Source organism: Heteronotia binoei, chromosome 8 (assembly GCF_032191835.1).
Source record: "Heteronotia binoei isolate CCM8104 ecotype False Entrance Well chromosome 8, APGP_CSIRO_Hbin_v1, whole genome shotgun sequence".
In the NCBI taxonomy this organism is placed as follows: Eukaryota; Metazoa; Chordata; class Lepidosauria; order Squamata; family Gekkonidae; genus Heteronotia; species Heteronotia binoei.
Genome location: NC_083230.1, coordinates 120338977 through 120360792, shown reverse-complemented (window position 1 = coordinate 120360792; position 21816 = coordinate 120338977). Strand labels below are relative to the sequence as shown.

General features: G+C 47.3%; 1 protein-coding gene across 3 annotated transcripts in view; it reads left to right on the top strand.

The window, feature by feature from the left end:
• The first annotated feature begins 542 nt into the window (after window positions 1-542).
• Window positions 543-21816, top strand: part of LOC132576637 (centrosomal protein of 83 kDa-like) — a 47226-nt gene continuing 25952 nt past the window's right edge. Inside the window, exons 1-6 of one of the 3 annotated variants that reach the window (XM_060246001.1) lie at window positions 543-621; window positions 9945-10205; window positions 11219-11369; window positions 13447-13539; window positions 15416-15547; window positions 19967-20218. In XM_060246001.1, coding sequence (XP_060101984.1) covers window positions 10054-10205; window positions 11219-11369; window positions 13447-13539; window positions 15416-15547; window positions 19967-20218 — 780 coding nt within the window. In that variant the 5' untranslated portion in view covers window positions 543-621; window positions 9945-10053. Of the gene's footprint in view, window positions 917-9944; window positions 10206-11218; window positions 11370-13446; window positions 13540-15415; window positions 15548-19966; window positions 20219-21816 lie in introns of all 3 variants that reach the window. The other 2 variants (XM_060246002.1, XM_060246003.1) reach the window with 2 other exon arrangements.

Sequence of the window (21816 nt, the reverse complement as noted above, 5' to 3'; positions counted from 1 at the left end):
GTGGGGAATCAAACCCGGTTCTCCCAGATAAGGGAGCTCTGGCTGACCCAAGGCCATTCCAGCAGGTGCAAGTGGAGGAGTGGGGAATCAAACCCGGTTCTCCCAGATAAGAGAGCTCTGGCTGACCCAAGGCCATTCCAGCAGCTGCAAGTGGAGGAGTGGGGAATCCAACCCAGTTCTCCCAGATAAGGGAGCTCTGGCTGACCCAAGGCCATCCCAGCAGCTGCAAGTGGAGGAGGGGGGAAACAACCCCGGTTCTCCCAGATAAGAGAGCTATGGCTGACCCAAGGCCATTCCAGCAGGTGCAAGTGGAGGAGTGGGGGAATCAAACCCGGTTCTCCCAGATAAGAGTCCTCTCACTTAACCACTACACCAAACTGGCTGTCAGAAGGAGTCCAGTAGCACTTTTGAGACCTACAAAGCTTGCATTCCGAATAAAACTTTGCTGGTCTCAAAAGCGCTTCAAAGTCCTACTTCCTTCCCAGAGAGATGGGATCAGCAAGCCCCGCCCCCTCCTTTCCCCGCAGGGACCCCGCTTCCGCGTTCCCGTGATGCTCCGCGGCCTGGCCAACGTCTCCTCCGGTGGGTTCCTGCCTCGGCCGCAGCTTGAGCGTGAAAAAGGTAGCCCAGCCTACGGGTCCCGAGAGGGCTCAAGCGGGAAGGCGGGGCGAGCGGAGCGGAGGCGCCATTTTTAAACGGCCCGAAGAGGGCGGCGGTGCTGTGCCGCGGCCGGCAGGTGAGGGGGAAGCAGGAGGAGAAGGGCGGGAATAGCCGGCCAGGTCGCGGGTCGTCGAAGAAGCCCCGCGGCCCTTGGTCCCCGCTGAAGCTCGGGGGGATCTTGGGGTCTGCGGATCTCGTGGAGGGGGCTCGGGCCAGTGCGCGTGCGCGGCGGGAGGAAGCGCGAGCCAGGTGCCAGGTAACCAGGCAACCGACAGGCGCGCGCTCCAACGTCTCTCTCTCTCAGCTAGGGAATGAGGGGGCGTGGCTGTCGTGGGTGTGGCTTCAGGGGGCTCTGCTTGGGCTCTTATGAGAGCCAGGGGGTGTAAGTGGTTCAGGGAGACCCAGGCTTCGAATCCCAAACTGTGTCATGGAAGCTGACGGGGTGACCTTGGGCTCGTCGTGGTCTGCCTCACAGGGTTCTTGTGAGAATGAAGGAGAGGAGAATGATCCTAGAGTTGGAAGGGACCTCCAGGGTCATCTAGTCCAACCCCCCTGGACAATGCAGGAAACTCACAAACACCTCCCCCTAAATTCACAGGATCCTCATTGCTGTCAGATGGCCCTCTAGCCTCTGTTGAAAAACCTCCAAGGAAGGAGAGCCCACCACCTCCCGAGGAACCCCCTGCACAATGCAGGAAACTCACAAACACCTCCCCCTAAATTCACAGGATCCTCATTGCTGTCAGATGGCCCTCTAGCCTCTGTTGAAAAACCTCCAAGGAAGGAGAGCCCACCACCTCCCGAGGAACCCCCTGCACAATGCAGGAAATTCACAGATGCCTCCCCCTAAATTCACCGGATCTTCATTGTTGTCAGATGGCCATCTAGCCTCTGTTGAAAAACCTCCAAGGAAGGAGAGCCCACCACCTCCCAAGGAGGAAGCCTGTTCCACTGAGGAACCGCTCTAACCGTCAGGAAGTTTTTCCTAATGTTGAGCCGGAAACTCTTTTGATTTAGTTTCATCCCATTGGTTCTGGTCTGACCTTCTGGGGCCGCAGAAAACAATTCCTCACCATCCTTGTCTATATGACGGGAGAGATGGGGGGAGAAGAATAGGTTTCCCCCATCTAGGGTTGCCAGCCTCCAGGTGGCTCCTGGGGATTCCCCCCCCCCCAGAATGGCAGCTCATCTCCAGAGGAAATAACTCATTTCCCTTGGAGAAAAATGGAGGCATTGGAGCAGGGGTGGCCAAACTGTGACTCTTTCACACTTATTTAAATCGATTCGCCAAGTCGGCCAACAGCTTGGAGAATGCATTTAAAGTTAAGGTTGCTTTCTTTCCACCTCCACCTCCCCCCCATCTATTTGCCTGCCTGCTCTCAAGCATTTAAAGTTGCTTTCTTTCCACTTATCCCTCTCTCCCCATCTATTTTCCTTCCTTCCTCTGACCTTCATGTCTTGCAATTCTCATTTGACATTTATTCTACGTGGCTCTTAGGTGCAGCAAGTTTGGCCAAGCCTGCATTGAAGGGTGGGTTCGTTGGCCTTGCAACCCACTCAGGTGAAAGAGGCAGATGATGAAAAGGAAGGCAGGAAGGGTCGCATCAGTGCTTAGTTCTCCTGACCCTTTCTTACATTTCCAGGGAAATGCCAATCACCACTTTGGCATCAGGCAGCATTCCCCCCCCCCCCCGGACACTTTGGCCAGGGATCCTGGCCGTCTTCTGGGCGTGGAACAGGGGTCACTGCATGTGTGTGGGGAGGTATTTGTGAGTTTCCTGCGTTGCGCAGGGGCCTGGACTAGATGACCCTGAAGGTCCCTTCCAACTCTATGATGATACATTTCCCAGGCTCCATTCCAAAATCTCTACAACCCTGCCCCCTCCTCCATCCCTTGCTGGTGGCCAGGGGAGATTTGGCAACCCTGTCCCCTCTACTCCATGGAGGAGAAAAGGGGCTTCTCCCCCCTACCCTCCTGTTATTGGTACTCTTCCTACTATGGGGGAGAAGGGGAACATTTTTCTCCTATAGAGCCTTTCTGGTCAGGCAGCAGGAAGGAGAGTTAGGCAGGAATCCCCCCCTTTTTGCTTCAAACCTTCCCCCCCCCCCCAGTGCCGGGCAAATCTCTTTTGGGGGGCCAAGCCACCCACCCCCTTCATGCCCCCCACACATCACTTTCATCTTGGCAGGGCGTGTGGGCAGGTGATCCAGCTGCTCTCTGGCTTCTGCCCATCAGATCTGCGGTTGAAGAAGGCATGATTGTGTGTGTGTGTGGCTTTAGGGGGGGTGGGTCTGCTTGGTGTGTAAGTGGTTCAGAGATTAGTATCTGGGAGACTCAGGTTTCGAATCCCAAATTGTGCCGTGGAAGCTGACAGGGTGACCTTGGGCTAGTCGTGCTTGTCAAGAGTGCCTCTTGTCATTTAGCCAGAACGCTACTTTCGCTTCTCGCTTGGCCAGCTCCTATCTCTGTGTAACAACTGAAGCATTCCTTCTGCCTGAACTCAGGGATGGCCAAGGCCGTGTCTGCCTGATATGTGTGCCCTTGCAAGGGGGCTATGAAAGAACCAGGGGGGAGAGATCGCTTGCTTCGTGCTTTGAGCTTGAATGTATAACGGTTTTTACATGAGGTATAGGCAGAGGGCACTTGCCCGCCAACGCCAGTTTTCGCAAGAGCCGTCTTGAGCCTAACCTGTCAGTAAGTCAAGTAAAAGTCTATTATTTGAATGGCCTAGTGTTGATCACTGAGCTGCTGGGGACTTGACAATGCTCAGCCTCACAGGGTTGTTGTGAGAATAAAAGAGAGGAGAGGAGAATGATGTCAGCTGCTTTGCAGCCCCATTGGGGAGAAAGGTGGGATATTAATAAACCAAATCCATAAATTATACTACCCCAGGGACTGTCATTCCACGCTGGACACTGTCCTTTCCAGGTCCAGAGCAGTTTCTTTGGTTCCAGGGACTGTCATTCCAGTTGCAGGACACTTCTGCTATCCTGTATTCAGGGCTTCCTTGCTCTCTTTCTGCACTGAAAGCTCCAGCCGCACTTGGTTCTTGCAGCTTGGCAACCGCCTGCCGTGTCTACCAGGAGGAGTTAAATTTGGCTGCCCTTGCCTGAGCCTCCGTCTCCACGCATAACTCTTGTTTGGTGTCGTGGTTAAGTGTGCGGACTCTTTAGCTGGGAGAATCGGGTTCGATTCCCCACTCCTCCACTTGCAGCTGCTGGAATGGCCTTGGGTCAGCCATAGCTCTGGCAGAGCTGTCCTTGAAAGGGCAGCTTCTGGGAGAGCTCTCTCAGCCCCACCCACCACACAGGGTATCTGTTGTGAGGGAAGAAGATAAAGGAGATTGTAAGCCGCTCTGAGACTCTCATTCAGAGAGAAAGGCGGGTATAAATGTAGTCTTGTTGTTAAAGAATAAATGCAAAAATGGCCTTCAAGACTAACGATTATTGTGGCATACACCTTTGTTTTCTAGAGGCTGCTCGATTAGCATGAAGCAGCCTCCCTTGGCAGATCCACCTAAAGAGGCTAGAGGGGGAAATGTAGCAGCAGGGTCAAAGGGCAAGGCTCTATTACAGGCTCAGAGGATGTCATACCTTAACATTGTGTGCTTTGCACAGGGCTGGTGCAGTCTGTCTCTTGCACTTCGGTGCCCTTTGAAGCCGCTGTTTATGTCTCCCCCCCCTCTCTCTGTGCTGTATGTATGTTTGTGATCTGTTGGCTGAGGACTCCTGTCCCATATCCGATGAACCGTAGTCAAAATCTGAAAATAAAAGCTCGCTAACAGCAGCTCCTTTAAAACCCACAAAGGCCTTTGGCAGAGCCCCTTGTTTTCTCTGCATTCCCGAAAACTCAATGATGAGTGAGAAGGGCAAGCCTCCTTAAGGCATGCACTCAAAACTGGGGACGTAATAGGGACTGTGGCATTCCGTGCCCTTCACTCCCCTCGAAATAGAGCAGGGCGCATGACCTCTTCAGAAAGCTGACATGGGGATTACTACATAAGGAATGATCCACTATCTTCACTCTTCCTGTTAAGGTATGCTGACTAAGGCAGACCAGTTATAGAATACCGTAAGTTTATTTGGGTGGCAGATTTTGGCTGCGTGTAACTTGACGTCACCCCAGAGTCAGAAACAACTGGTGCTTGCACAGGGGACTAGCTTTACCTCTGGGGTGTCAAACTCATTTGTTATGAGGGCCGGATCTGACATAATTGAGACTCCATTGGGTTGGGCCAGGCCAGGCCATGTGTGAAGAAGTAGATATTGGATTTATATCCCGCCCTCCACTCCGAAGAGTCTCAGAGTGGCTCACAATCTCCTTTACCTTCCTCCCCCACAACAGACACCCTGTGAGGTGGGTGGGGCTGAAGAGGGCTCTCACAGCAGCTGCCCTTTCAAGGATAACCTCTGCCAGAGCTATGGCTGACCCAAGGCCATGCTAGCAGGTGCAAGTGGAGGAGTGGGGAATCAAACCTGGATAAGAGTCCGCACACTTAACCACTACACCAAACCGGCTCTCCTACCTATTTAAGATTAGGTAGCAGAGATATAAACTTTATAAAGGACACAGACAAACACAATTAAATACATATTTTTTTAAAACTTAAAACATTAGCACTTGTTGGTCTTTTTTTCAAATAAAGTTCCTTTTATTAAATACTACACCATAACAACATATCAACATAAATAACAACAAATACGCTAATAACAACAAATACACTAATCAGCGTAGAAAATGCAACAGTCAAACCTCGCACACACCTCATAAACACTCTCCTGTTCCCACAAGGAGTGTTAGGGGTTTGTCAATTCAGATTTCTATTATTCCAAAACGAGTCCTTTACTTTTCACCCAAGTATACATAGGATCCCATGCCTCTTTACATTTTTGTAAGTTACCGTCATGCAATCTTGTAGGCAGCATATCTAATTCCGCAGCTTCTAATAGTTTAGATACGAATTCCTCTCTATTAGGTATCTTCGACATCTTCCAGTATTTTGCATATAGTATTCTTGCAATCGTAACTATATGCAGTAATAATTTTGTCGTTGTTTTGGGGATAGCACTTGTTGGTCTTAAAGGAGCTTTCTTTGCATTTCTCCCACAGGATCCTGGGAACTGGGCCAAGGAAGCTGTGGCTCTTTCCTTCCTTCCGTAGGGGACTGGGGGAAGGACCCTCAGCCAACCGAAGGAAGAGAGCTGCTTGAAGGGCACTTGGTGTAATTAGTAGACTGATCAAAGCCACCAAGTAGTACACCGTCTTTCAGTTTGCAAAAATATATTACAAGGATTGTGTACAACACATAATAAACAGTACGATAACGATAGAGGCCGATGTTCACATTGAAATGAGAAGCTTAGTGCTGTGATTAGAGAATGCAGAACAAGGTTCCTAAATAATTGAGCCCTTAAACTGAAGAAGGAATTGAAATGTCATCAAAATCTAGAGAGACGTCTTTTTAAGAAAGCGGCTATGTTGAAGCTACGTTCCGCAGGAGCACCCACCTTGTGAATTTCAGTTGGACTATTTCCAAATTTGGACTTATATCTGTTCATTTGGGGATGGGGTTGTTTGGCCCCTTGGGGTTTCTGTTACTTTAAAAGGCCCTAGCGCCGCCAGCTTCTATCTTTATTGTATTGTTTATTATGTGTTGTACACAATCCTTGTAACATATTTTTGCAAACTGAAAGACGCTGTATGACTTGGTTGAACAAAGCAGGAGTCCAGTTTCACCTTTAAGACCAACCACGTTTTATTTAGAACATAAGCTTTCGTGTGGTCTCTAAGCACACTCCATCAGACGAGGGGATCAGGTATTATTTGGTGGCTTTGATCAGTCAACAGAAGGAAGAGAGGCTTGACTCAGTAGCTCTACTGTGCGATTGAGAGAGCCTGGAAAAACAAGCTCTGCCTCCTCCCCCTTCCTCCCCAAGGGAGGAGCCTCAGCCAATGGAGGAAATAGAGGTTTTGCCCTGTAGCTCCTGTGGAGCTGAGCAAGCCTTGCAAAGCAAACTGTTATGCAGAAAGAAGCAAGAGAGGGAGAAGGAAGCAGATGGCAGTCGGTTGCTCGGGGCTCCTGATTCGGCCCCCGGACTGCATAAGAACATAAGAAGCCATGTTGGATCAGGCCAAGGGCCCATCCAGTCCAACACTGTGTCACATAAGAGAAGCCCTGTTGGATCAGGCCAATGGCCCCTCCAGTCCAACATTCTGTGTCACATAAGAACATAAGAGAAGCCCTGTTGGATCAGGCCAAGGGCCCATCCAGTCCAACACTCTGTGTCACATAAGAACATAAGAGAAGCCATGTTGGATCAGGCCAATGGCCCATCCAGTCCAACACTCTGTGTCACATAAGAACATAAGAGAAGCCATGTTGGATCAGGCCAGTGGCCCATCCAGTCCAACACTCTGTGTCACATAAGAACATAAGAGAAGCCCTGTTGGATCAGGCCAATGGCCCCTCCAGTCCAACGCTCTGTGTCACATAAGAACATAAGAGAAGCCATGTTGGATCAGGCCAATGGCCCATCCAGTCCAACACTCTGTGTCACATAAGAACATAAGAGAAGCCCTGTTGGATCAGGCCAATGGGCCATCCAGTCCAACATTCTGTGTCACATAAGAACATAAGAGAAGCCATGCTGGATCAGGCCAATGGCCCATCCAGTCCAACACTCTGTGTCACATAAGAACATAAGAGAAGCCATGTTGGATCAGGCCAATGGCTCATCCAGTCCAACACTCTGTGTCACACAGTGGCCAAAATCCCAAACAAACCCAAGTGCCATCAGAAGGTTTACAAGTGGGTCTAGAAGCCCTTCCACTTCCCCCCCCCCCCCTCCACGCACCAAGAATACAGAGCATCACTGCCCCCAGACAGTTCCTATAATATACTGCGGCTAATAGCCACTGATGGACCTCTGCTCCATATTTTTATCCAATCCCCTCTTGAATCTGTCTATGCTTGTAGCCGCCGCCACCTCCTTTGGCAGTGAATTCCACATGTTAATCACCCTTTGGGTGAAGAAATACTTCCTTTTATCCATTCTAACCCGACCGCTCAGCAATTTCATTGAGTGCCCTCAAGTTCTTGTATTGTGAGAAAGGGAGAAAAGTACTTCTCTCTCTCCTTTCTCCATCCCATGCATAATCTTGTCAACCTCTATCCTGTCACCCCACAGTCGATGTTTCTCCAAGAGCCCCAAGCGTCTTAACCTTTCTTCATAGGGAAAGTGTTCCAAACCTTTAATCATTCTAGTTGCCCTTTTCTGGACTTTTTCCAATACTATAATATCCTTTTTGAGGTGCGGTGACCAGAACTGCACACAGTACTCCAAATGAGACCGCACCATCGATTTATACAGGGGCATTATGACCCTGGCTGATTTGTTTTCAATTCCCTTCCTAATAATTCCCAGCATGGCGTTGGCCTTTTTTATTGCAACCGCACACTGTTTTGACATTTCTGACAGCCCCACTTTACCTTTTTAACTCCAGAGAATTCTCTCATGCAAAATGCTAAGCTTTACCACAAGATGGCAGTATGATCCGAATTGCAATTTCAAGATAAGTTTTTGGGGTGTTTTTTTCCTGTCAAGTTGGAGCCAATTTATGGTGAGCCCACAGGGTTTTCAAGGCGGGAGACATTCTGAGGTGGTTTGCCGCTGTGCCTCCTTTTTATTCCTTGGTGGGTTTCCTGCCCAAATACTGACCAGGACTGATCCTGACAAAACTGGGTTAGTTGGAGCTATCAAGTTCAGAACGTTAACCAACCAATGCGGCTGACAAAGGTTATTGCTTAAAAGAAAATCAATAATTTTTAAACCAGTAAAAATATTTAATAGCAAGATACAACAACGAATAAGTCTTTAAATATTAATTAAAGATTACTAAATGCTCACGCACGGCCCCGTGGTGCAGAGTGGTAAAGCTGCAGTACTGCAGTCTGAGCTCTCTGCTTATGACCTGAGTTCAATCCCGGCGGAAGCTGGGTTTTCAGGTAGCCGGCTCAAGGTTGACTCAGCCTTCCATCCTTCCGAGGTCGGTAAAACGAGTCCCCAGCTTGAAAGTGTAGATGATTGGGGAAGGCAATGGCAAACCACCTCGTAAAAAAGTCTGCTGTGAAAATGTCGTGATGCAACATCACCCCAGAGTCGGAAACGGCTGGTGCTTGCACAGGGGGCTACCTTAACCTTTTTTTAAAAAAATGCTCATGTAAATGAAAATGTTTTTACGTAAGACATCTCTCATAACTATCACTACAATCTTTGTGTCATGACAAGAGTGCATTTTTAACCCGGAGCCTGTAGGGTTCTTATTATCGGCACTGTTTGGTACGCTGCAAGATTGGGACACCGCATTGGCTTGATGTGTAGTCTACCTCATTCTTTTGTATTTTTAAATTATTTTTTTCTTTATTTTGTCTTGCTATAGGCAAGTTTAGACATGCTTAGGTACAGGGAAAAAACAGTTATGTAAAATGCAGTCAACTGCGGCACTCTGCTAAAAAGGTAGAAAGGTCAAGGTAGTCCCCTGTGCAAGCACCAGTAGTTTTCGACTCTGGGTGTGACGTTGCTTTCACAACATTTTCACGGCAGACTTTTTAACGGGGTGGTTTGCCCTTGCCTTCCCCAGTCATCTACACTTTCCGCCCAGCAAGCTGGGGACTCATTTTACCTCGGAAGGATGGAAGGCTGAGTCAACCTGGAGCCGGCCACCTGAACCTGCTTCCGCCGGGATCGAACTCAGGTTGTGAGCATAGGGCTCCGACTGCAGCACTGCAGCTTTACCACACTGCACCACGGGGCTCTTAGCACTCTGCTACAGCTGCTCAAACGACTAACGTCAGGGAACTTTTCAGCAATAAGGCCAACAGAGGTGGATTATTGAACGCTCTTACGCATCTGTCTTTACAAAGAGTTTTTTTTCATCTGAGAACACAGGACAGTTTGACTTGCAATGATACTTCGGAATAAACACCGTTCTGTAGATTAGAACATCTGTCGCACCCAGAGGGACTGTCAAGAATGTAGCAAAGCTTTAGCTGTGGGACATGACATTTCCTACTCCAGACATATTTTCCAAGTAAAGATACTTGCTGTAGTAGAACTCTAACTTGCAAATGAAATGAGATTTACGAAACCAAATAGACGTTAGCGAAAAAAAATGCGTATTTCAGCAAAGACTTATGTTTTCTGTAACGCACCTTGTAGTCGTTAAAAAAAAATTAAACCATAAATGCGTTGACTGCTAATTAGGCGCTTTTCTGTTTGTACAGGTAATTTGGCCTCTGGGGATGCCCTTAAGGGAGAGAACAGCCTCTGTGACGGTGGCAGGCTTGGGCCGACAGCATTTGTACCCGATTGTCGTCTCAGCGCTTCATCAGAATGGACGCTCTGCCGAACTTTGTCCCTCCAGCGGGCGGACGGGGCGATCTCGTCGACCCACAAGTAGAATTGCAAAAATTGTTAATTGATGAAAGGATGCGATGCGAACATCATAAAAGCAATTACCAAACTCTAAAGGCAGAGCATACAAGGTATTTACTAGGCTTCCTTTTCTTTATCGGTTGAGGCGGGGAGCTAAATCAAGAATCAAACGAGGAAATGGCTGAGAATTTCTTCGCTGTTGAAGTCCATGTCTCTTTTCACTAATGAAATATTGTTTCTTACAAATTAGGTGCAGGTATTGTGAACTATTAAGCCAGTGTTCCTGCAATGCTTTTCTCTTTTTTTGTAAGTTCTATTCGCATGATGAAAGGCGCTGGGTTTATGTGGCAAGCAGTGTTCCCTCTAAGCTGCAGAGTCTGGTGAGCAGAAATTCTTACTTTGCAAGCTACTGGTAAAGTTGTGAGCTATTGCATCAATTAGTGTGCCTTGGGGTCATCCTTCCTGAGCAAAGACAAAAAAAATGTATGAGCCGGAGGCTAAAAATCTGTGAGCTAGCTCACACTAACCCAGTTTAGAGGGAACACTGGGGCAAACCACCCTAAGGCACCACACCGCTGTAGGTTTGTGTCACTAAGCCACTGGGATGATGAGTTTTCCAAATGTTTGAGAATGCTAACTGTATTTAATACACTTGAGAAATACACACAGTATTGAAGTATCATTCTTTGTGCCCCTGAACTGTTGTTGTGTCTTGGCATTTTTGCAGAATTCTTCTTAACAGTTAGGTAGCTCATCTAAAGATAGATGTGTTGTAAAAAAAACAAAAGGTAAAGGCAGTCCCTTGTGCAAGCACCAGTCGTTTCCGACTCTGGGGTGACGTTGCATTACAACGTTTTCACAGCAGATGTTTCATGGGGTGGTTTGCCATCGCCTTCCCTAGTCATCTACATTCCCCTCCCCCAGCAGGCTAGGGACTCATTTTACTGACCTTGGAAGGATGAGTCAACCTTGAGTGCCTACCTGACTCCAGCTTCCGCCAGGATCAAACTCAGGTCGTGAGCAGAGAGCTGGGACCGCAGTACTGCAGCTTTACCACTCTGTGCCACGGGGCTCTTTGAGATGTGTTGTAATATAACATAAAATTTAAAAAATGTCTTTCTAGGCTACAGAACGAATACATAAGATCACAAAATGAGCTCAAGCAGCTGCTGGAGGAAAAGCAAACTGTTCACGACAAATTTCAGGTTCTGCTTGCCGAATTTCGAGAGGAATTGCTGAATAAAACGAAAGAAGTAGAGGAATTAAAGACACAGGTAAGGTTATCATAATCTCATTTACATGAAGGAGTTGTGCCTGACCTACGGAGTTTATTATTCTCTCCCTTCCCTTTTAACAATCTCCTTTATCTTCCTCCCCCACAACAGACACCTTGTCAGGTGGGTGGGGCTGAGAGACCTCTCCCAGAAGCTGCCCTTTCAAGGACAACTCCTGCAAGAGCTATGGCTGACCCAAAGCCATTCCAGCAGGTGCAAGTTATCTCCCAGATAAGAGTCTGCACACTGTCAAGCATGCGGGTTCAATGACGAGTCGAAGTTGATACAAAGACTAAGTTTATTGATAGACCGATACTTTGGTGTAACAGGTTCTTGAGAGTAATGCTGACAATACATTGATACAATACTTTTAAGGCTTACTTCAAAGGGATTCCAAAGGATGGGGTTGTGGGGTAGCATTCACACATAAACTATCATAAATGTCTACATTCCCATAGTGTTATCAGGACTGTGTCCTTGCTTTCCCTAGATGGCTCATACTCCCTTACCGAAATGTATGGGAAGGTGCTGATTACTTGGTTTCAGTTCTTACTACTTCTAATTATAAGCCATAAAGTAAGACCAGGGTGGGGGAGGGAAAGAATAACAAGCTAGCAAAGTTGGATCCACCATGATACTTCACAGACCAGGTTAGGCAGGACCCTAAAACAATCAATTATTAATGGAATTTCACCATGCTTGACACTAACCACTACACCAAACTGGCTCCCAGGCTAACCTCAGGATCAAGCTAACCTAAAAATAAATATTATTAGAGAGAGAAAGACTACATAGAACATCAACATGAGCTTTACATAAGCTATAATCATTTTACATGCAGAGCTGATTATTTCACATACACAGTTGATGAAAATATCAAATGACTGATATAAACACAGGCATTTCGGCCACAAGAACCTTCCTCAGTGGCCAAAGATATATGCTATTTCAAAGTACATACATTCAGATGTAAATATATAAAAACTGAAGCCAGGTGTGGCTTTCTCACGTGTTGTGTGATTGCTGAGAATTTATGAAGTAGGCCATGGATAACGTCATGGTGACTGTACACGCACAACACCACTTCAGTGATGTAATAATAATCTGGTATAAAATTTCCTAGGTCTCTCTGGATGTGTGTGTCATCAACCAAGAGTTTCAATAAAGATTATTTGCCCCCATCCATCCATCCATCTCAAGACTTCCTCCAGGCACCAGTTCACAGTTTCTAACCATCTCCCTGGGATCCGTCAGAAGTGCAACATAGTGCAGAGTATCATCTGCATCTTGCTGACTACCCAGCCCATATCTTGGGATGACATGCCCCGGCAGTTTTGTGTAAATGTTAAAAAAGCAAGACAGAATCTCGTGGTACCCCAACTGATCGGGGCCAAAGGGGCTGAAGAAGAAGAAGAAATTGGATTGATATCCCGCCCTCTGCTCCGAATCTCAGAGCGGCTTGCAATCTCCTTTATCTTCCTCCCCCACAACAGACACCCTGCGAGGTGGGTGGGGCTGAGAGAGCTCTGACAGAAGCTGTCCTTTCAAGGACAACTCCTAGGAGAGCTCTGGCTAACCCAAGGCCATTCCAGCAGCTGCAAGTGGAGAAGTGGGGAATCAAACTCGGTTCTCCCAGATAAGAGTCCGCACACTTAACCACTGCACCAAACTGGCTGTCTAGTGGCAGTCCCCAGCTCCACCATCTGCAACCTACCTTTGATGCATATCACCCATCTTCGCTGCAATTCCAATAAGTGGTTTCGTTTGCTTTGATCAGTTGCCAAGTCAGAGTAACCTTGTTCATTTATATGAGCTGACCAGCTAGCCCTGTATCTTCTCTCCCCACCCTGCACCCCTGTACTTTAGGAGAGAATGCAGAAAACTTGGGTACTGATGGAGTATTTCTATTTCTCTTTCATGAAACCAGGGAAGAACGCTGAGAGATGTACCTGCAAGCCCTGCACCCTTTAAAGAATATAAGAACACATTCTGCATTTTCTCGTTTGTGGTCTTTGATACAGGAGTTGTCTGGTTAAATCCTCTATTTTTGTTGGTTTTGTTTTCTATTGATACTTAGGTGATAACTCCACAAAAACTGGAATTACTGAAAGCACAAATACAGCATGATTTAGAAACACCTATGAGAGAACGCTTTCGGAAGCTGGAAGAGGTAAGGGGGGAAAAAACCTTCTGAATAAAATGGCAGCAGTTTACCAAACCCTTACTTTCTTATTCACAGTCTGCCTTTTTCACTGAGGCTCCTGGTGAATAACAACAAATAACAGTGCAGTAAGAACAGTGTTATATAAGCAACAGTTACTCCACCTTCAGAGGACGGTGGGAGACAGGGGGGGCCTGGCGTGACTTTGTCCATGGGGTCGCAAAGAGTCGGATTCGACTGTGCGACTGAGCAACAAAAGCAGTGTTAGTCTACTGCAGCAAAAATAAATGGCCACCCCACTGAATGCTGTTCGGCATACGTTTTTATGTACTAGATGCTGGGGTCATTTTGTAGAAAAATAGGTGGTGGAGCTCATCCAGGGATTGTTATGCAGCTGCACCTACTGTTCAATGGACAAGGAGGTGGAACTCTCAGAAAGGTTCAGGAGCTGTGCTCCTGTGAGCTCCCACTGAATCCGAGGCCTGACTAGATGTAAAGCAATAACTCTTAATTGGATAGATCTCTGACACGGGAACTATGGGAGGGATCAGGATCTGCCTCGTTAAGAACCCCCAAATTGTATCTGACAAAGTGGGCTGCAGTCCACGAAAGCTTCTGCTGGAATAAAATTTGGACAATCTTTAAAGCGCCAATAAGCTCCTGTTCCTTTATACCAAATGAAGTGTTGTAAGCGATATCTTGCAGTCATTAGATAACAGCTCTGTTACCTTTTTACCTTGGAGAGCAAGTTTGGTGTAGTGGTTAAGTGTGCGGACTCTTATCTGGGAGAACCAGGTTTGATTCCCCACTCCTCCACTTGCGCCTGCTGGCATGGCCTTGGGTCAGCCATAGCTCTGGCAGAGGTTGTCCTTGAAAGGGCAGCTGCTGTGAGAGTCCTCTCCAGCCCCACCCACCTCACAGGGTGACTGTTGTGGGGGAGGAAGAGAAAGGAGATAGTGGGCCGCTCTGAGACTCTTCAGAGTGGAGGGCGGGATATAAATCCAATATCTTCATCTACCTCACAGGGTGTCTGTTGTGGGGGGAGGAAGGGAAAGGAGATTGTGAGCCACTCTGAGACTCTTCGGAGTGGAGGGCGGGATATAAATCCAATATCTTCTTCTTCTTCTTCTAAGTCTTTTGTCTTATTCCTCTCAGCTGTTGTATTAATGCGGTTGACACAGGGGCTGGAGCGAAGAGCCCACCTTTGATGAGTTGAAGCTAAATGAGTTTGATGAGTTGATGAGAGCCAGTTTGGTGCAGTGGTGAAGTGCGCGGACTCTTATCTGGGAGAACCAGGTTTGATTCCCCACACCTCCACTTGCACTTGCTGGAATGGCCTTGGGTCAGCCAGAGCTCTTGTAGGAGCTTTCTGTGAAAGGGCAGCTTCTGAGAGAGCTCTCTCAGCCCCACCCACCTCACAGCATGTCTGTGGTGGGGGAGGAAGGTAAAGTAGATTCTATGCCACTCTGAGACTGATTCAGATAGAAGGGAGGGGTATAAATCTATTATCTTCTTCTACGGCAGGGGTGGCCAACGGTAGCTCTCCAGATGTTTTTTCCCTACAGCTCCCATCAGCCCCAGCCATTGGCCATGCTGGGTGGCGCTGATGGAATTTGTAGGCAAAGAACATCTGGAGAGCTACCGTTGGCCACCCCTGTTCTACGGTCTTCTTAATGAGATCCCTTACCTAAGGAAGTGATCCCTTGCCAGATAATGCTTTGGCAAATATAACCTAAAACGTCACCATTAACTCCCTTCTGCAACACGGTATAACTCGTGTTCGGTTTGCACCCGGTAAATATTATCTGCCTGTTGTTTGTGCATGCGCCTGTACTTGGTTCACATCGATTCAGTTCGATCACACATTTCTTCTTCTTCGATTTAGGAAGGAGAAAAATACAGAACGGAATATAACAAACTTCGTTACGAACATGCTTTTCTCAAATCCGAATTTGAGCACCAGAGAGAAGAGCATGGCCGCATTTTGGAAGAGAGAAAAATAAAATACGAGTCTGAGGTAAGAAAGCAAACATACGAAAGAAGAAGAATTCAGGCCATGTGTTTCATTACCTTTCTATGAAAACAGGCAGAACTGCATGTGCGCAGGCCATTTACAATCTAATCCAATGTATGTTTATTTGGAAGTGGCCCCTGCCAGGTGAAGCTCTTTGCTAGTGACATCCAGGCCCTGCAGAACCTTTGTAGCTTCTAAAGGTTCTGTAATATGGAATTGTTCCACCAGGCTTTCCACTGGGGATAGTTTGCTACCACTTATTAGACCGTGTTAGGTCCCCTTACTTAGTGAACGTCTCATTTCAGATTCTCAGGCATTCGCATCTTTGCATTTCCAGTCAATGCCAACGGCTCTTCTTAAGGGAAGGTATCTTCAGATCCCAATGGCTCAGCGTTTTTGTATCTGTGGAGCTACAGTTTTAAAGGAGTTAATCCATGATATTTTATTTTGTCCCATGTACAAAGAGGCTAGAGCCAAATTTATTGATAACCTGTTAGCAGGGCGTACATTTTCTTCTGACACCAATAAGTTGGTCTTTTTGTTATCTGATACTGTTCCATTTGTCACCTCTAGAGCGTCTCTTTTTGACTTGGCTGCTAGAAAAATCAGAGCCAAAACTGCCTCCTTAGATTAGTTGACCTTATTTTAGATGTCTATAATTTTATAGTTTATTGATATTTACCATAAATGGGTTCATTGGATTTACAGCTTTTTAACTGTTTAGATATTGTCTCATCATTATGGTTTTATAATATCTTAGCAGTTTAAACCTAAATGTTTGTATTTTAGCATTTTAGTAATGCATTTAAGGTGTAATCGTTGCATTATACCCCATGTAACCCATTGGTCTGTTTATTGGACTGTTTTTCTCTCTGATTATTTTTTTTTTATGATACCGTGTTTAATCTTGTATTGTGGCGGCCAATGGCCATATGCAATAAATCTTTTCTACATTTCTACACTTATTAGCAGTGGCACCTTTAAAAAAAACAACAACAACCAACAACAAGCTCGGGTGTCAGTTGTCAAGTGCCAAATGGTTGTGTTTTATTCTGGGTGCTTGAGCTGGAATGCTGTTTTGCAGTTTGTCATTTAATGTTTTTTGTAAGTGTGTTTTATCTTTATAGATTGTTTTATTGAACATTGTGAGCTGCCGTGAGCAGTCTGAAATAAATAAATAAATTACGTAAATCAAGGGTGTCAAACATGCAGTTCGGAAGCCGAATCAGGCCCCCAGAGGGCTCCTATCAGGCCCCTGAGCAACAGACTGCCATCTGCTTCCTTCTCTTGCTTCCTTCTGCATCACAGCTTGCTTTGTAAGGCTTGCTCGATTGCACAGGAGCTGCAGAACAAAACCTCTGTTTTCTCCATTGGCTGAGGCTCCTCCCTTGGGAGGAAGCAGGGAAGGGAGAGTTTGCTTTGCCAGGCTCTCTCAATTACACAGCAGAGCTACCGAGACAAGCCTCTCTTCTCTTCTATTGGCTGAGACTCCTCCCCCTCCTGGGCCCCTGGGAAAGGAAGGAAGGAAAGAGCCAGAACTTCCTTTGCTCAGTTCCCTGGATCCCATGGGAGAGATACAAAGAAAGCATCTAAAACCAATGAGTGCTAACGTTTTAAGCATATTTTAAGTTTTTTAAAAAATGTATATTTGTGTTTGTCTGTGTCCTTTATAAAGTTGATATCTCTGCTACCTAACCTTAAATAGGTACACACATGTCTTGGCCTGACATGCCCCAGCCCAACCCAACATGGCCCAGCCCAACAAGGTCTCCTTTATGTCAGATCCAGCCCGCACAACAAATGAGTTTGACACCCCTGAGAAAATTATTAATTTCCTTGTTTTTCTGCTTTTCATAATCTGGAGAGGTACTGTTGGCCACCCCTGCAGTAGCTCAGAAGGTAGAATTTTTGCTCACAAAGCATCACTAGTTTTTTTTAAGTATTGATACTTTTCCTCTGAAATGGGAAAGAAACCACTTCCTAGCTCTGTCTTTACATTTCCTGACAGAAGGAGCCGTACATAACATTTTGGTGGTTTGGTGTAGTGGTGAAGTGGGCAGACTCTTATCTGGGAGAACCGGGGTTGATTCCCTACTCCTCCACTTGCACCTGCTGGAATGGCCTTGGGTCAGCCAGAGCTCTTTTATCTGGGAGAACCGGGTTTGATTCCCACTCCTCCACTTGCAGCTGCTGGAATGGCCTTGGGTCAGCCAGAGCTCTCTTATCTGGGAGAACCGGGTTTGATTCCCCACTCCTCCACTTGCAGCTGCTGGAATGGCCTTGGGTCAGCCAGAGCTCTCTTATCTGGGAAAACCGGGTTTGATTCCCCACTCCTCCACTTGCAGCTGCTGGAATGGCCTTGGGTCAGCCAGAGCTCTCTTATCTGGGAGAACCGGGTTTGATTCCCCACTCCTCCACTTGCAGCTGCTGGAATGGCCTTGGGTCAGCCAGAGCTCTCTTATCTGGGAAAACCGGGTTTGATTCCCCACTCCTCCACTTGCAGCTGCTGGAATGGCCTTGGGTCAGGCAGAGCTCTCTTATCTGGGAGAACCGGGTTTGATTCCCCACTCCTCCACTTGCAGCTGCTGGAATGGCCTTGGGTCAGCCAGAGCTCTCTTATCTGGGAGAACCGGGTTTGATCCCCCACTCCTCCACTTACAGCTGCTGGAATGACCTTGGGTCAGCCAGAGCTCTCTTATCTGGGAGAACCAGGTTTGATTCCCCACTCCTCCACTTGCAGCTGCTGGGAAGGCCTTGGGTCAGCCAGACCTCTCTTATCTGGGAGAACCAGGTTTGATTCCCCACTCCTCCACTTGCAGCTGCTGGGAAGGCCTTGGGTCAGCCAGACCTCTCTTATCTGGGAGAACCAGGTTTGATTCCCCACTCCTCCACTTGCAGCTGCTGGAATGGCCTTGGGTCAACCAGAGCTCTCTTATCTGGGAGAACCAGGTTTGATTCCCCACTCCTCCACTTGCACCTGCTAGCATGGCCTTGGGTCAGCCATAGCTGTGGCAGAGGTTGTCCTTGAAAGGGCAGCTGCTGTGAGAGCCCTCTCAGCCCCACCCACCTCACAGGGTGTCTGTTGTGGGGGAGGAAGGAAAAGGAGATTGTGAGCCGCTCTGAGACTCTGTCCTTGAAAGGGCAGCTGCTGTGAGAGCCCACTCCAGCCCCACCCACCTCACAGGGTGTCTGTTGTGGGGGAGGAAGTAAAAGGAGATTGTGAGCTGCTCTGAAACTCTGAGATTCACAGTGGAGGGTGGGATATAAATCCAATTCTTCTTATATTGGTTGGGGATGGAATGTTTTCATTAGTATAGATGCTACTTTGTATTTCATGCACTTTGCTAATATCCTGGGTTTATCAACCAATAGCCTCACTACTTGATTAGCTAGCTTAATAATGTGAAATGCTTATGTCAATAGAAACATCCAGCACCTAATTGAGTCTGAATACTAGTATATTTTTTGCATGCTGAAAGTTCCGTTTCACTCCTGTCCATATGAGTGTGTCGGTGAGCCTTCAGGCAGTGTGAGGAATGGAGATCCACGGCTCCTTCTAACACTGCCATCCAGGCCTCGTGTTCTGTGTGTCACGTAAGAAACAGGATTCCTGACCGGACTGTGCCCATAGTGTCAAGATCCCTTGCCATGTTGCATTCGTGCTGTATTAGGCTGGCTTGCTGTAGTCTATCTGTCTACTGTGTATCAACCCGAAGAATGTGCCCCACACTAGGAGCCAGCACAAACTGGCTCTCAAGCAGTGCTTCCTCTAAGCTGCAGAGGCTTGTGAGCAAAAATTCCACCTTGTGAGCTACTGCAGGGGTGGCCAACGGTAGCTCTTCAGATATTTTTTTTGCCTACAACTCCCATCAGCCCCAGCCAGCATGGCCAATGGCTGGGGCTGATGGGAGTTGTAGGCAAAAAAACATCTGGAGAGCTACCGTTGGCCACCCCTGAGCTACTGGCAATAAAATTGTGAGCTCCTGCATAAATTAGTGTGCTCTGGGGTCATCCTTCCTGAGCTAAGACAAAAATGTGTGAGCTAGAGGCTAAAAATCTGTGAGCTAGCTCACATTAACTCAGCTTAGAAGGAACACTTTTCTCAAGGTCATTGCCATCTTGTGGTGAATGCAACGCAATTACAATCCATTTGTTTCTACTTTTCTGCAAGAACCAACTGTCTTTGCAGAGGTGCGCTTTTAGTAACTCAGATTCTGGCGGGACCCCACTGTGGTCCCAGATAAGATATAAAATCTGACACCTATAGCCATCTTTAGTTCTGACACTCCCTTGGAGTGTTCTTCTGACACTCCCTTGGAAGTGTCTATGTTCTATCTATCAAATAAATAACCTGGAGAGCGTCTTTTATTGAGGATAGCAGCAGCGCTGACACATCGCATTGTTCTGTTCAACTGCCAACAGGTAGCAAGACTGGAGAAAGACAAAGAAGATTTGCATGGCCAGCTTCTTAGTGTCGATTCTTCAAGAGACAACAAGCAAGTGGAAGCGCTGCTGAGAGAAAAGGCCCAGCTGGTCCAGAAAGTAAAGGTGTTGGAAGCTGAAGTGGCAGAACTTCGAGCCCAGAAAGAAAACTCCGGCATGCAAGCGGAAAATGTCCAAAGGATACAAGTACGTCAGTTAGCCGAGATGCAGGCTGTGGTGAGATCCCTGGAGGTAAGGCGTTCTCATGGTCTTCCTTTTCTTTGTGCGCCGGCAGTATTTGGGGGATGTATGTTGAATTTGGTCATAGCCCTAAACTTGTATTAAGCTATCAAGGAAGTGGCTTTCACTCCAGTAAGATTGCAGGGCTCTACACGGGCCAGGGCCTTCTCGGTGGCAGCACCAACACTGTGGAATGCTCTCCCTGAGGCCATAAGAGCCCCGTGGGATCTCTCCCAATTCACCCTGTGAGGTGGGTGGGGCTGAGAGAGCTCTCACAGCAGCTGCCCTTTCAAGGACAACTCCTGCCAGAGCTACGGCTGACCCAAGGCCATTCCAGCAGCTGCAACCGGAGGAGTGGGGAATCAAACCCGGTTCTCCCAGATTAGAGTCCGCCCACTTAACCACCACACCAATAGATAAACAGAAGATTTGATATAATATAATCTGATCCGCCAGTGCTTTAAGATGCTGTATAGCACCGATATTTTGTCTTAAACTGCAAATAGTTTGTTTTAAACGTTTTATACCAGTAATTGAGATGGTTGGTTTTATTATTATGGTTAGCTGCCCTGAGTCCGTTTTTGGAATGGGCGGGATATAAATCCAAGGTAAATAAATATATAAGCATTCCTTGCAAAAGAGTGTACCGTTCAGTTCTTTGTGTGCCGGCAGTATTCGGGGGATGTATGTAGAATTGGGTCATAGCCCGAAACTTGTATTAAGCTACCAAAGAAGCGGCTTCTGCCTGACTCTGACTCCGGTGAGATTGCTTCCTGGCAAAACAGAGTCCTGTGCAGTGAGAGAGCTAGTTTGGTCTAGTGCGGGGGTGTCAAACCCAATTGTTATGAGGGTCGGATCAGATATCACTGAGACCTTGCTGGGCCGGGTCACGTCAGGTTGGGTCCGATGTTCCTTCTAAGCTGCAGAGTCTTGTGAGCAAAAATTCTACCCTGTGAGCTACTGTGATTAAAGTTGTGAGCTACCGGCATGAAAGTTGTGAGCTACAGCATCAATTAGTGTGCTCTGGGGGTCATCCTTCCTGAGCTATGGCAAAAATGTGTGAGCTAAAGGCTAAAAATCTGTGAGCTAGCTCACGCTAACTCAGCTTAGAGGGATCACTGGTTGCGTTGGGGCAGGCCATGTGTGTACCTGTTTAAGATTAGGTAGCATAGATACAAACTTTGTAAAGGACACAGACAAACGCAATTAAATGTTTTTTTAAAAAACAAACCTTAAAACATGCTTAAAACATTAGCACTCGTTGGTATTAAAGGTGCTCTCTTTGTATCTCTCCCATGGAACCCAGGGAACTGGGCAAAGGAAGCTCTGGCTCTTTCCTTCCTTCCCCAGGGGATCAGGAGGGGGAAGGTAAAGAGTCTTGGCTCAGTAGATTGAGAGCCTCCCCCCACTTCCTTCCCAAGGGAGGAGCCTCAGCCAATGGAGAAAATAGGGACTTTGCTCTGTAGCTCCTATGTGATTGAGTGAGCTTTGCAAAGCAAGCTGTGATGCAGAAGGAAGCAAGAGAGAGGGAGAAGGAAGCAGATGACAGCCGGTTGCTTGGAGGCCTGATAGCAGCCCTCTGGGGGCCTGATTTGGCCCCTGGGCCGCAT